This window comes from Acomys russatus, chromosome 7 (genome assembly GCF_903995435.1).
Source record: "Acomys russatus chromosome 7, mAcoRus1.1, whole genome shotgun sequence".
Taxonomy (NCBI): Eukaryota; Metazoa; Chordata; class Mammalia; order Rodentia; family Muridae; genus Acomys; species Acomys russatus.
Window position 1 is genome coordinate 54080348 of NC_067143.1, and position 14039 is coordinate 54094386.

The window sequence follows — 14039 nt, forward strand, 5'->3', positions numbered from 1 at the left end:
ACCCGGCAAGGCAGGATGTAAAAAGAAAAAGAAACACATCTCAGGCTGGAGAGATGGCTCAGTAGTTAAGAGAACTGGCTCTTCCAGAGGAGTGGCTTTCAATTCCCAGCACCCATATAGCAGCTCACAATAATAATTTCTAGAGGATCTGACACCCTCACGCAGGTAAAGCACCAATGTACATTAAAAAAAAAAAAAAGTCTGCCACAAAGAATGCACAATGCCAGAAGCCCTGACATTCTGTCAGTTGTGGACAGAGGATTGCAAACTGATTTAATTCCTGGTCTCAGGGGTCCCAACAGAATCAAACGAGGCAGACCCACTGTTTTATCCTCCAATTCTGTGATACTGCAGAAGTCTGTGGTTGCTCACTCCACAGTTTAACAATTAAGACGTTGAGTAGCCTTGAATTCTCATTCCTCAGGCCTGTGTGAAGCAGCCAGTTTAGGAATCATCACTACCCTTAGAAACTACTGACTCCTGGTTGTAAAACCTCCAGAACAGAGCAGAAGGCCTTGAACAGAAGCACATTCAACTCAGAATATATGTGCATAAATTTGTGTTTACTAGTTCTTATTAGTAACTTCCTTGTCTCTAAATCTGCCCTTATAGCCTTCGGGCTGAGATGTGACTGAACTGTAGAGATCTTGCCTAGCATGTAAAGATCCTGGGTTCAATTCCTAGCACTGCAAGGAAGAGAAAGTGTTTGTGTGCCTCTGAATTTCAGCACAGCAGTAAACTGCCCAGTGTTCATTTGTGAATGGTTTGTGTGCCTGAGGTCAGGACAGCTTTTGGAAACTGACTCTTGCTTCCTCCTCTCTGAGGCAGGGTCTCTAGTTCTACCACTGTGCTGCCTTCTCCAAGCTAATGCTCCTTTTTCCACCTCCTATCTCCTCAATAAGAGTTCGGGGAAATTGGGGAGGCAGAGGCTGGTGGATTGCTGTGAGCTTAAGGCCAGCCTGGTCTACAAAGTGAGACCAGGACAGTCAATGCTACACAGGGAAACCCTGTTTCCAAAAATAAAACAAAGAGTTCTCAGAAAATGGGGCTGGAAAGATTGCTCAGTGGTTAAGAACACTGGCTGCTCCTCTGAGAGGAACCAGCTCCAATAAAGTGCCTGGCTCATAACTGTTCCTAATTCCAGTTCCTAAGGAATCTGATGCCCTCTTCTGGCCTCCACCGGCACTAGGCACACAAGTGGTGGACAGACAGATATACAGGCAAACCACACATACAAGAGATATTTATAAATGAGAGCCAACACAAACCCCAGAATGATGGGAATTGAGAGTAGTAGTGATGGATATGCTCAAAATATCTTGTATACACTTCTCAAAGAATAAAAATGAGTGCTGCCATGCACATACAGAGCATATGCATATGCAGGCAAAACACTTAAAAATAGTAAAAAAAAATTTTTGAAAAGAGTGCTAGCCGGGCGTGGTGGCGCACGCCTTTAATCCCAGCACTCCGGAGGCAGAGGCAGGCGGATCGCTGTGAGTTCGAGACCAGCCTGGTCTACAAAGTGAGTCCAGGATGGCCAAGGCTACACAGAGAAACCCTGTCTTGAAAAACCAAAAAATAAATAAATAAATAAAAAGAGTGCTGAGATTACAGATGCGTGCTAACACAGCTGGCTTTTGTGAGGATCTGAGTTGTCAAGCTTGTGTGGGTAATGACCGGCTGAGACAACCCCTCAGCCCCTCATTCTCTCTTTAGTTTGTGTTTCTACTTAAGAGTCCAGAGTCGCCAAAACACAGAGAGAATACTATAAACATTTCATTTTATTTTTTTTAAGAAAGTACTTCAGAAAGAGGAAAATAATCTAGATCATTTATATATATATATGTTTTTTTTTTTTTTAATAAAAACCTTTACATAATCTTCATGCATAAAGACCCAGGGGTGGCCATATTGTCTGTGACAGCCCCAAATATCAGCTGTCTCAGGCCAGTGCCTGGGACTTCCCACAGCCGGTGGCAATGCGGTGAAGACCTTCTCTACCTGCCCCTAGGGCCCAGCCAGGCCTGTCTCAGTGACAGTTTTAGCTTCTGAGAGGGTGGATGAAGGGTGGGTAATGTCCTTGGCTAGATGGGAGGGCAGGGAGGAACACCCTTGACATTCTTCATGCAAATTCCTCTGGCAAAGATGAAATTCCTCAGGAAGATGACTGATGATCAAGGGCCAGAGCAATTCTGGGGCTCCTCAGAGACCTTTCTCTGTGGCATGGGGCCACTGCGCATGACAGCATGATGTTCGTGGGATATACAAGGCATGGATAAAAGAACCTTAAAGATCTCTGTCTCCATGGTAGACAGCCCTTCTATATTAAACCTGTCAAAGAACAAGGTCCAACTCTCTTTTGGTTCCCAAACCTACTGTTTAAAATCTGTCAGGGAAGGACAGTCATGTATAGACATGGCTTATCTGTCTCAAAGTAACGGTATAAAAGGTTGCCGTGGTGGAGGTTAGAAGTTGGCATGTGGTGTATTTGTCACAAGACTCAGAATTCTGGGTGTGGAAAAGAATTCCCTGTTTTTTGGAGGATCTTCCAAAGAGGTTTTATTGACCACGTTTGAAAAAGAGAGAGAATGGTCTTGAGGTTGGTAAATGGAGACCTTTTCTTTTTTTGGTTCCAGCAGCCCTTGTACGCTATTGTAGGCTATGTTCAGTATTAGGAGAAACCCTGAACAACTAGAGGATGCTGCTTAGGGCAGCAGAAAGGGACGGAGGATTTCACAGTCGCCCCAGAGATTGGCAAAGTGTCAATTAAAAGAACGCTGGGGACTGCTGTGTGGTGAGTGTGAGTGGGCATGAGTGTGGCGGCGAGAGCCAGGCTCACTGGCTCCCAACAGTCAGTTCTCGCAAGTAGGACTGCGTGAGGCCACGTAGCTCCTCCAAGGCATAGTCCTCAGGCATGGGAAGCCTGCCAATGTGGGGAGCCAAGAGACGCAAAGGGACTTGCTGAGGGTCTGGCGTTGAGTTGGAGGTGGCATCAGAAGCATGCTGAAGGCTCAGTACTACCCTCAGCAAGTTGGCTACACGCTTGGCCATATCTAGAGAGAAAAATTAGAGTGAGCGCTGACAGCATGGCACTGGTGTGGGGTATAGCCATACAGACAGAAAAGTAAGCCATGAGCAAGCAGTCTCACATGCTTACCCGACTGAGCCAGGCGATCCTTGGCATTGTAACATGGAATCTGCTCTATCCGGTTGCACAGTGAAGTCACTTTGGTATGTAAGCGCTCTAGTTCATAACCTGAGCAATCCACCTACAGGAAAACAGAAAAACTAGTAAGGACAAAAGAAACTTCCATCTCAAGGGGGGCTGGGGTGGGGGAGGGGTGGGAGGAGGCGCGTGAGGTGGTGGCAGCACTTGAAACAGCAGGCAGATCTGAGCTTGATGCCAGCTAGAACTACACAGAAACAAATCCTGACTCAAAAACAACAAATTACACTGGGCACGGTGGTGCACAACTGTAATCACAGCACTCAGGGAGACAGAGGCAGGCAGATCTCTGAGTTTGAGGCCAGCCTAGTCTATAAAGGGAGTTTAGGACAGCCAAGGCTACACAGAGGAAATACGCCCTCCCCCAACCCACTTCTACCTCAACACCACCCACAAAATCTTAATGACAACTGATGGGAGGAGGAGAAAACCCAAGAAGCTGGTGGCAGTGACCGAGGGAAAGCACACCGAGCCTTGGGCTGGACAGGTCTTAAGATTAGGATTCACAAACCACATACTAAGTTGGCTTTTCTTTTCTTTTCTTTTCTTTTTGAGACAGGCTTTCTCTGTGTAACAGTCCTGGTTGTCTTGGACAATTATTATTATTTTTTAATTTTTCGAGACAGGGTTTCTCTGTGTATCCTTGGCTGGCCTAGACTCACTTTGTACACTAGGCTGGCCTTGAACTCATAGCAATCCCCCTGTTTCTGCCTCCGAGTGCTGGGATTAAAGGCGTGCGCCACCATGCCTGGCTTGTCCTGGACTCTTTGTAGACCAGGCTGGCCTCAAACTCACAGAGATCCATCTGCCTCTACCTCCGGAGGGCTGGAATGAAAGGCTGCGCCACCATACCCGGCCTCACATTGTAAGTTTTAACACAGAACCAAAACCTAGGATAAATCTGGTTCAGAGACAGAGTGTGACACTCAGCAGCACACCTGTAGTAAGAGGTGTCATTCAAACCAGCATTTAGGGTACTTCTCCTTATTCCAAGTTCACAGCCATTTCCAAAACAATGCGGGACCTACTCATTTATACATTCTCCTGATCCACCCCATGGTCAATTATAATCAATGTATTGATTCTACCCTAATACACCAATCTTCTGTTCCTGTGTCCTGGCCTCCACTGTAGCTTGGACCACCATTACTTCTCACTTCAAACAACTTAAGAGCTTAGCCATACCGTCATCTCACTCTCTATGACTGTTTAATAACCATTTACTTTTTGAGATTGGGTCTTGATATATATAGTTCCAGCTGGCCTGGAACTCACTGTGTATACCAGGCTGGTCCCAAACTATCTTCCTGTTTCAGCCTTATCACACCTGGCTCAGAGACATTTTTTTTTAAACCTGGTTTACTTTTACTTTTTTATATATTTTTTTGAGATAGGGTCTCTCTATGTTAGCCTTGGCTGTCCTGGACTCACTTTGTAGACCAGGCTGGCCTCAAACTCATAGCAATCTGCCTGCCTTTGCCTCCTGAGTGCTGGGATTAAAGGCATGTGCCACCACACCTGGCTCCTGATTTACTTTGTGACAATATTTTAACCGATTTGCCTCAACCTTCCACCCAAAGTCTCAAACCACCCTCTCCTCCTAAAGGTTACTCAAGATGCATTCCAAGATGCACTTTTCATGGCGTTTACGACTTACTCAGTGTTTGTGAATGCATGTCCTGGGAGCACACTGAGGTCAAAGGAGGGATTGAACGTAGGTCGCTAGCTGGGCTACAAGCACACCTTATCAGCTCTGCTTTCAGAGTTCACCAAGTTATGCCTATACACATACTACACTTACCCTTTTACAGAAAAGAAAAGATCATGTAAAATTGTTAACTGTAGAAATAAAGAAATTGAATGTCTGTCTCAGAGCAGGGAAACTTCCTTAGGGAGGCCATATGTAAGCCGAGACCTTCCTAAAAGTAAGAAAAGGTTGAGCTGTCGATGTCAAGAAACATCCAGGCCTTGTAAGGCGGAGTGTTTGCATGGAACACAATGAATAAGGAAAACAGAGCATAACAGAAAAATGTGGAAAAAACAAACAGAACAAAAAACCCCCAGACAAACAAAAAACAAAACCCAGCATTATCTGGCAGGTACAAAACGTGTAACACAGCCGGGCATGGTAGTGCACGCCTTTAATCCCAGCACTAAGGAGGCAGAGGCAGGCAGATAACTGTGAGTTTGAGGCCAGCCTGGTCTACAAAGTGAGTCCAGGACAGCCAAGGCTATAGAGAGAAACCTTGTCTTGAAAAAAACAAACAACCAAACAAAAAAACCAAAAGCCAACCAACCAACCAAACAAACAAAAAAAAGTGTAACGTATGTTTTGGTTGTAAAGGAGCATAAAACCCACACTTTTCAGGGGAAAACAAAGTAGAGCTGGCCAGTAAGATGGCTCAGCAAGTAAAGGTGCTTGCTACTGATGTCCAGATTGATTCCACAACTTGTCTTTTGACTTCCGCACCTGTGCTACACAGCTCTCAAATAAGTATACTAAAAAAGGGCCACTTTGGGCTACACAGTAAGTTCCTGGCTGGCCTGGGTTATAGAGGAAGACTACCTAAAACAAACCCCAAACTCTCATCTTCAGAAGCATTATTTTATAAAAAGATTTATTTATTATGTATACAATATTTTGTCTGCATGTGTGCCTGCCCGCCAGAAGAGGGCACGAGATCTCAATATCAATGGTTGTAAGTCACCATGTGGTTGCTAGGAATTAAACTCAGGATCTCTGGAAGAGCAGCCAGTGCTCTTAACCTCTGAGCCATCTCTCCAGTCCTAGCATTAGTTTTTTGATATATAAAGTTTCACACAGCTTAGACTGGTCTTCAACTCCTGATCCTTTTGTCTCCTTTTCCCAATGTTGGGAATTCCCAATGCTGGGAATGTGTGTATATGTGCCACTATAGTTTCTTTTGTACCTGTACAGTATGGTAAGAAAGGTACATAGTCTGGCTGTCTTGAAACTCACAGAAATCTGCCTGCTTCTGCCTCCCACATGCTGGGGTTAATGTCATACACCACCACAACTGGCTGTGGTATGGCTTTAAGTCTGTTTTTTTGTTTTGTTTTTTTTCAAGACAGGGTTTCTCTGTGTAGCCTTGGCTGTTCTGGACTCACTTTGTAGACCAGGCTGGCCTCAAACTCACAGCAATCCACCTGCCTCTGCCTCCTGAGTGCTGGGATTAAAGGTGTGAGCTACCATCACCTGGCTGAAGTTTCTGGTTTTAAGTGCCTGTGAAAAGGAAAACAGTGGTTTGCGGAATTTAGGTACCTGTTGAATGCGGTGGAGCATTTCAATTACTTGAATATAATCCAGGTAAACAAGCCCAGATGTTTCCCAGTCCTGAATGAGGCTGCTGTGCTCGGGAGGTGCCAGATCTTCCAAGAACCCTTTCAGGTAGTCATAGTTCTCATTAATAATGGCATCTGAAGAAACAAAACATCAACTTCAGTGTTCAAGCAGTGAGGAGGACCGGGCATGAATGTGAGGCAGGAAGGAGAGTGCAGTTTCTAAGCAGATGCTGAGAAGCCGATAAAGGTACATGAGGACCATTCGGCTTCAGGCTGCAGAGCAGCTATCCCAGTGTTCATGGTGAACAGTACCACAAGTAAGCAGAGATTAGTGCATAGCAAGGACTTTGTGGCAGGTGGTAACTACAGCAGTGCCACCTTCCTCTGCCTCATAGACCCTCACCCAGACCAAGCCTGAGCTAGGGTTAGGGTTAGGGATAGCACTTTGGTAGAACATGGAACTAAGCCTCCCATGTCTTCAACTGAACACTGTCTTTGCTTGAACCATCACAAGAACTCACAGATTAGAAAAATATGGGTAATTCCAGGAAAGGCTGGCCTTTGCACTCACCAGAAGCTAGGTGCCGGATGACAAGTTTGTGGCAGCGGTTCCAGTGACCAGCTTTAAATAAATAGAGGGCCTCCAAGTGCTTATTGGATTCCATGTGTGCTCGAACTGCTTTGGCCTCATAAATCCACTCAGCAGGCACACAAAGCTTCTGGGTAAGGAAAGTCTCCTTAGCCCAGGACTCAGGGGTCTCCGACAGCTGGCAGTGCCGGGTCAGCAGCTCTCGAACAGCCTTCTCACGCATGCTGTGGGGAAGGCATAAGCTGGAGTAAGCATCATCCCTGGTCATGGAGAAGGCTGCTAAGAGAGGTCCCTTGGGCAGTCACTCAAATGGGTAAAATCTCCATTGTTAGAGCACCACTTCAAACTTCAAAACCAAATGAAACCACAAAGTTAGTATTTTAAATCGCCATTTTCTCAAATATTTTGTTGTTTCTAATTATATGCATATATGTGTATTGGTATGTATGTACACATGTATGTGCCTTTGGAGGTCAAAAGATGTCAGAGCTAGAGTTACTACAAGTAGTTGTGAGTTGCCCAACATAGAGGCATTGAAATTGAACCAAGATCCTATAGAAAAGGAGCAAGTGCTCTTTTTTTTTTTTTTTTCGAGACAGGGTCTCTCTGTGTAGCCTTGGCCGTCCTGGACTCACTTTGTAGACCAGGCTGGCCTCGAACTCACAGCGATCCGCCTGCCTCTGCCTCCCGAGTGCTGGGTTTAAAGGCGTGCGCCACCACGCCCGGCTGGAGCAAGTGCTCTTAACTCCTGAGGCTCCAAGCCCTTGGATCTTGAGATTTTTCACATGCAGTATCTAAGAGATATTCATTCTACAGCAGTGGTTCTCAACATCCCTAATGCTGCAACCCTTTAATATAGTTCCTCATGTTATGGTAACCCCCCAACCATAAAATTATTTTTGTTGCTATTTCATAACTATAATTTTGTAATGCTATAAATCATAATGTACATATCAGTGTTTTCCCATAATCTTAGGGGATACCCGTGAAACACCTTTGACTCCCAAAGGTGCTGCAATGCACAGGTTGAGAACCAGCGTAAGCTATCGCTTTCTGAACTGAACATGAGAAACAATCCTTAGGTATTGCCCTGAGGTACTGGATATACTCAATGGTTTTCACTCACCCTGAGTTGTCAATGTGCAGGAAGACAAAGATGGCCCACTCCCAGAGTCCTTCACTTTCCAGTTGGCCAGCATAACTAGCCTGTAGCACACCCTCACATTGTTCTGAGAGATGGGTATAGTTAAGAGCGCGAAGCACTTCCCAAAGGTGCCAGCTCAGGCGGTAGTCCAAAGGATCTGCAGTTATGCTTCGGGGTTCCAATAGCTGATTCAGATCATAATGTCTGAAGAGAAGAAAATATTCAGTTAGACTCTAAGCTAGCAGACCATCTATACTGAACAGCTTAACTGCTGTGTTCTCAGGAGACAATAAAAGAGCCAGAGGGCAAAACATTAGAGGTCTTATCAGTAGACCCTACACAGAAATATTAGACATCAACCAGGTTGGTTGGTATTAGTTTGATCTATGCATTTTACTATTCCAGTATTTGGATTTGAACTTCTGTTCTTTCTATCCTTTATTATAGTATCTGCTACCTACCTTCCTTCCTTTCTTTCTTTCTCTTTTGTTTTTTGTAGCCCTGACTGTCCTGAAACTCACTTTGTAGACCATGCTGGCTTCAAATTCAGAGATCTGCCTGCCTCTGCCTCCTGAGTGCTGGGATTAAAGGTGTCCACTACCACCATCACCTGGCTTAATACTTCTAACCCATTAGAACAACTGAAATTGCCAGGCAGTGGTGGTGCACATCTTTAAGTCAAACCCTTAAGAGGCAGAGGGATGTGTATTTCTGTGAATTTAAGAGCCAGACTGGTCTACATAGAAAGTTCCAGGACAGCCTAGGCTGTTACACAGAGAAACTATGGAAAACACACACACACACACCAAACCCAAAACCAACCAAACAAAACCAAACCACAACCAACAAACAAACAAAACAAAAACAAAGCAGGCAGAATTGACAGCCAAACTGCCAAAACAGAGAATAAAGTCTTCAATAGTCTGTCAGATATACTGGGCCAGAAGGCTGAAGACAATGCTATAGTGTTAATAGAGAGTTTTGGGTGACTGCTCAGATAGCAAACTGTCTCTGCCATCTTCTCATTTGTATAGAGAGTTTGGGTGACTGCTCAGGTAGCAAACTGTCTCTGCCATCTTCTCATTTGTATAGAGAGTTTGGGTGACTGCTCAGGTAGCAAACTGTCTCTGCCATCTTCTCATTTGTATAGAGAGTTTGGGTGACTGCTCAGGTAGCAAACTGTCTCTGCCGTCTTCTCATTTGGGAAGATACTAACCTGCACTCACTGTATACTCAAGATAATTCATTTTATTCCTTCTCAAGTCTCTGATGGAACTGAAGACCAGATAGTTTAGCTTTACAATTAAGCTTAGTTGTTTAGGAGTTAAGATGCTTGTAGGTCTAGATAGATGTTTTAAGTCAATAAATAATAAAGAAATATGACAGATATTGATTTACATTCAGAATTTTAGACACACCAAGACAGGAAAGATGTTTTCTCCAAGGCTGGCAAATACAAATAGCCAAAATACTAAGAATGTAACATTTATATAATTCCTGGTTGTTTCACGGTTCTTCTTGCTGTAGGAAGTTTATTTTATATATGTGTAATATATAAACGTATATATAAAAAATAATCTTGGGCGGCAGAGGCAGGTGGATCTCCGTGAGATCGAGGCCAACCTGGACTACAGGACAGCCAGAGCCGTTACACAGAGAAACCCTGTCTGAAAAAAAAAAAAAAAAAAAAAAAAAGCACCTTAAGGCCGGGCGTGGTAGCACACGCCTTTAATCCCAGCACTGGGGAGGCAGAGGCAGGTGAATCGCTGAGGTTGAGGCCAGACTGGTTAACAAAGTGAGTCTAGGACAACCAAGGCTACACAGAGAAACCCTGTCTCAAAAAAAAACAACCAACCAAACAAAAAAACCCAACCAAACAAACAAAAAAACCCAACAAAAACAAACAAAACACAACCCTCCCCCCAAAAAAACAAAACAACCACTCCCTAAAAAACCAAACAAAAAACCAAACACACACACACACCAACAAAAACCCAAACAATTAACACTAACACTCTGATTTTAGGAAAGCATCTGAGCAGCTTGAGAGATGGCTCAGAGGTTAAGAGCACTGACTACTCCTCTAGAGCAACTGCATACAATGTGATCTGATGCCCTCTTCTGACCTGCAGGTGTACATGTAAACCAGTGTATAAATAATCTTAAAAAAAAAAAAAAAAAGTAACAAAGATAATTTGTAAAAAGAAAAAAAAAAGCATCTTGAAGAGTAAGTAGAAATAAGCTGTGACCTGTTAATTGTGAACAGAGAAAACCAAAGATCCCAGTTTTTTCCAACATAAAGTAAAAAGAGATTATCAAAATAATTTAAATTATTTAGATAGCATCCTGAATGCTAGGATTAAAGGCATGCACTACCATGCCCAGCCCATTCGCCACTTTTTTTGAAAACATATTTCATGGAGGTACATTACTGTAATCCTAACTCATGGAAGAATGAGTTCTAGGCCAGCCTGTTTTGAGACCCAGTCTCAAACTACCAAACAATATGTAAATTATGGGCTGGGCAGTGGTGGCGCACGCCTTTAATCCCAGGCAGGTGGATTGCTGTGAGTTTGAGGCCAGCCTAGTCTACAAAATTGAGTCCAGGACAGCCAAAATAAATATCCACCCAAAACCAGCTATTTGTATTAACTCGGATATATCCTATCATTATGCTGAGTGAAAAGAAGCCAGGCACAAAAAAGCACAGAATGATTTCAATTACGTAAATTCTGGTAACAAAAATAATTTATGGTAACAATCCTTCCCTGTTTGGGACTGAGGATTAATTCCGTTGTTTTTTTTTTTTTTTTTTTTGGGGGGGGTGGTTTTTGTTTGTTTGTTTGTTGAGACAGGGGTTTCTCTGTGTAGCCTTGGCTGTCCTAGACTCACTTTGTAGACCAGGCTGGCCTCAAACTCAGAGATGCACCTGCCTCTGCCTCAGCCCTGGGATTACAGGCGTGCAACAACACGCCCGGCTCTTGAGGATTAATCCTTTATTTTATTTTATTTTTTTAATATTTATTTATTATTATGTATACAGTGCTCTGTCTACATGTATACCTGCATGCCAGAAGAGGGCATGAGATCACACTATAGATGGTTGTGAGCCACCATGTGGTTGCTGGGAATTGAACTCAGGACCTCTGGAAGAGCAACCAGTGCTCTTAACCGCTAAGCCATCTCTCTAGCCCCGAGGACTAATTCTTAAATCCCATTAGGGACTTTCTGTAGGTGACATGTTTGCATTGTGTGTTAGTTTGCTGTGATAACTCCTATCCAACTGTATACTTATTTATCCATAAACTGGATCTCACTGAAGTTGACTGAAGACATTACCTGTCACTGTAGAGTTTTAGAAGATGAAAGCAAACATCCTGAAGCGGTCTCTGGGAATCCTTTTCTTCCTCAACCACACAGCCAAAATCCTCCAGGTACGAAGGAAGAGGGGAGCAGGCATATTTATCACCCTCAGAAGTATTCTGAAAAGGAAGAATTTGAAAAATAAACAATATGACAGTTTGAGTCTCTTCAATCAGTATGATCATGCATCAATTATTCACACACCTGTGTTAAAGGATGCTGTAACACTTAAAAGAATTAATGATTCTCATTTTTTTAAAAAAAATATACTGTTTTCAGTCTAGGAAAGAACTGAAACAGTTCAATAGATTCCCCACACTTACCCACTTGTCCTGAGTTTTTTTGGTGGTGGTGAAGACAAGGTCTTTCTATGTCAGTGGTTCTTAACCTTCCTAATGCCGAGACCCTTTAATATAGTTCCTCGTGTTGTGGTGACCCCCAACAATAAAATTATTTTCATTGCTACTTCGTAACTGTCACTTTGCTGAAACCAAAGGCATATACCACCACTACCCAGATGCAATTAGTCACAATTCTGAATGACTGCGTATGTGTTCTTTTTTTTGTGTGTGTGTGTTTTTTCGAGACAGGGTTTCTCTGTGTAGCCTTGGCTGTCCTAGACTCACTTTGTAGACCAGGCTGGCCTTGAACTCACAGTGATCCGCCCTGCCTCTGCCTCCCAGTGCTAGGATTAAAGGCGTGCGCCAGCACACCCAGCTGTGTTTGTGTTCATATTCTTTCCCCATTCTACATCCCAGGCTGGCCTCAAATTTTTGGCAACCATTCTACCTCAGAGTTTTGAGTACAGAGATTACAAGTATGGGCCATTATATCTGGCTATTACAATTTAAGTGGTTTCTTTGCCTCTATAAATACTATGATTTGAAAGACAAATATGTGAGTAGTAGGAAAGGACTTAAGAGAACCACAAGCACACCAGGAGGATCATGAGTTCAAAGTCAGGCTAGGTCACATCAAACTTTGTTTTAAAAACAACTCAAAAAACAAAACAAAAACCCAAATCTAAACCAAACCCAAACAACTCAGCAGGGCATAGTGAATGCTGAGGCAGCCTAGCCTACAGAGCAAGTTTCAGGACAGCCAGGGTTTTTAAACAGGTAAACTCTTGTACAACCAAAAAACCAAAAGCTAATTAGCTTACAAAAAAATCCAAAAACAACCAACCAAGCTCCAAAACTCACACATAACTCATCCGAAACAAAACAGAATGTACAGGATCTCACTATTAAAGTCCTGGCTTGCCTGGAACTCATAGAGATCTACCAGCCTTCAAGCACTGGGATGGTGTGTACCATCACATCTGACCAAAAAAAAAAAAGACCTTTTAATTTCAATAATGACAAGGGATATGAAATATGACTTTAAAAAATTTCAGCTTAAATGTTAATAAAGGGCAAACTGTTAATAAGGCTTAAGGAATCCTCTGATTTTTCTGTATAGGCTTTAAATTTTTTTCTTTTGGAGACAGGGTTTCACCATAGAGCTCTAGATAGTCATCTGTCTCTGTCTCCCGAGTCTGGGATTAAAGGTGTGCCCACCATGCCCAGCTTGTAGGCCTCCTCTGGAAAGACAAAATGCATTGCAGAGTTTTCACCTGGCTCTGCTGAATACACACATACCTTAAATGCCTCTTCATACATGCTGAGCGCCCTGGAAATGGAGGCTGTTGGTGGAAGCAAATACCAAAGATGGATAGCAAGTGCACGTTTCCAATCCAGCTGGGAGCATACATTGATTTGCTTCTGTTCTGAGAGCTGCCACACCTGCAGAAGACAAGAGCATCACTAGGACAACTTTGTTACCTTGGTTGTTGTTGCTATTATTATGATGATGATGATGGCCTTGAACTAAGAAATCCTCCTGCCTCTGCTGGGATTAAAGGAATATGCCACCACACCTAGTCTTAACGTTATGGCTTGGATATGAAATGTCCCCTTGGGCTGGAGAGATGGCTCAGAGGTTAAGAGCACTGTCTGTTCTTCCAAAGGTCCTGAGTTCAATTCCCAGCAACCACATGGTGGCTCACAACCATCTATAATGAGATCTGGTGCCCTCCTCTGGTATGAAGGCACATATTCAGGCAGTATACTGTATAATAAATAAATAAACCTTTAAAAAAAAAAAAAAATGAAATGTCCCCTTATTTCTTGCCATAATTAAAATGAGAGAGACAGACATACAGACACGGAAACAGATAATCAAAGAGTAAGCAGACAACTGGCTTAAAATAATTATTCAACTATTGGTAAAATGAAGAGTGGTAGCTATTAAAAAGAATGCTGCCCAGCACTCAGGAGGCAGAGGCATGTGGACAGCAGGGTTACAAGAGGAAACCCTGTCCCAGAAAACCCAAACCCAAAACAAAACAAAGCCAAAAAGCAAGACAAAAC

General features: G+C 43.3%; 1 protein-coding gene across 1 annotated transcript in view; it reads right to left on the bottom strand.

The window, feature by feature from the left end:
* Positions 1-1782: 1782 nt before the first annotated feature.
* The window catches only part of Nup98 (nucleoporin 98 and 96 precursor), a 96864-nt gene continuing 84607 nt past the window's right edge, over positions 1783-14039 (bottom strand). The window contains exons 27-33 of the mRNA XM_051149078.1: positions 13269-13412; positions 11605-11747; positions 8248-8469; positions 7104-7345; positions 6513-6667; positions 3161-3272; positions 1783-3056 (exon numbers count right to left, since the gene is read on the bottom strand). Coding sequence (XP_051005035.1) covers positions 2839-3056; positions 3161-3272; positions 6513-6667; positions 7104-7345; positions 8248-8469; positions 11605-11747; positions 13269-13412 — 1236 coding nt within the window. The 3' untranslated portion in view covers positions 1783-2838. The remainder of the gene's footprint in view (positions 3057-3160; positions 3273-6512; positions 6668-7103; positions 7346-8247; positions 8470-11604; positions 11748-13268; positions 13413-14039) is intronic.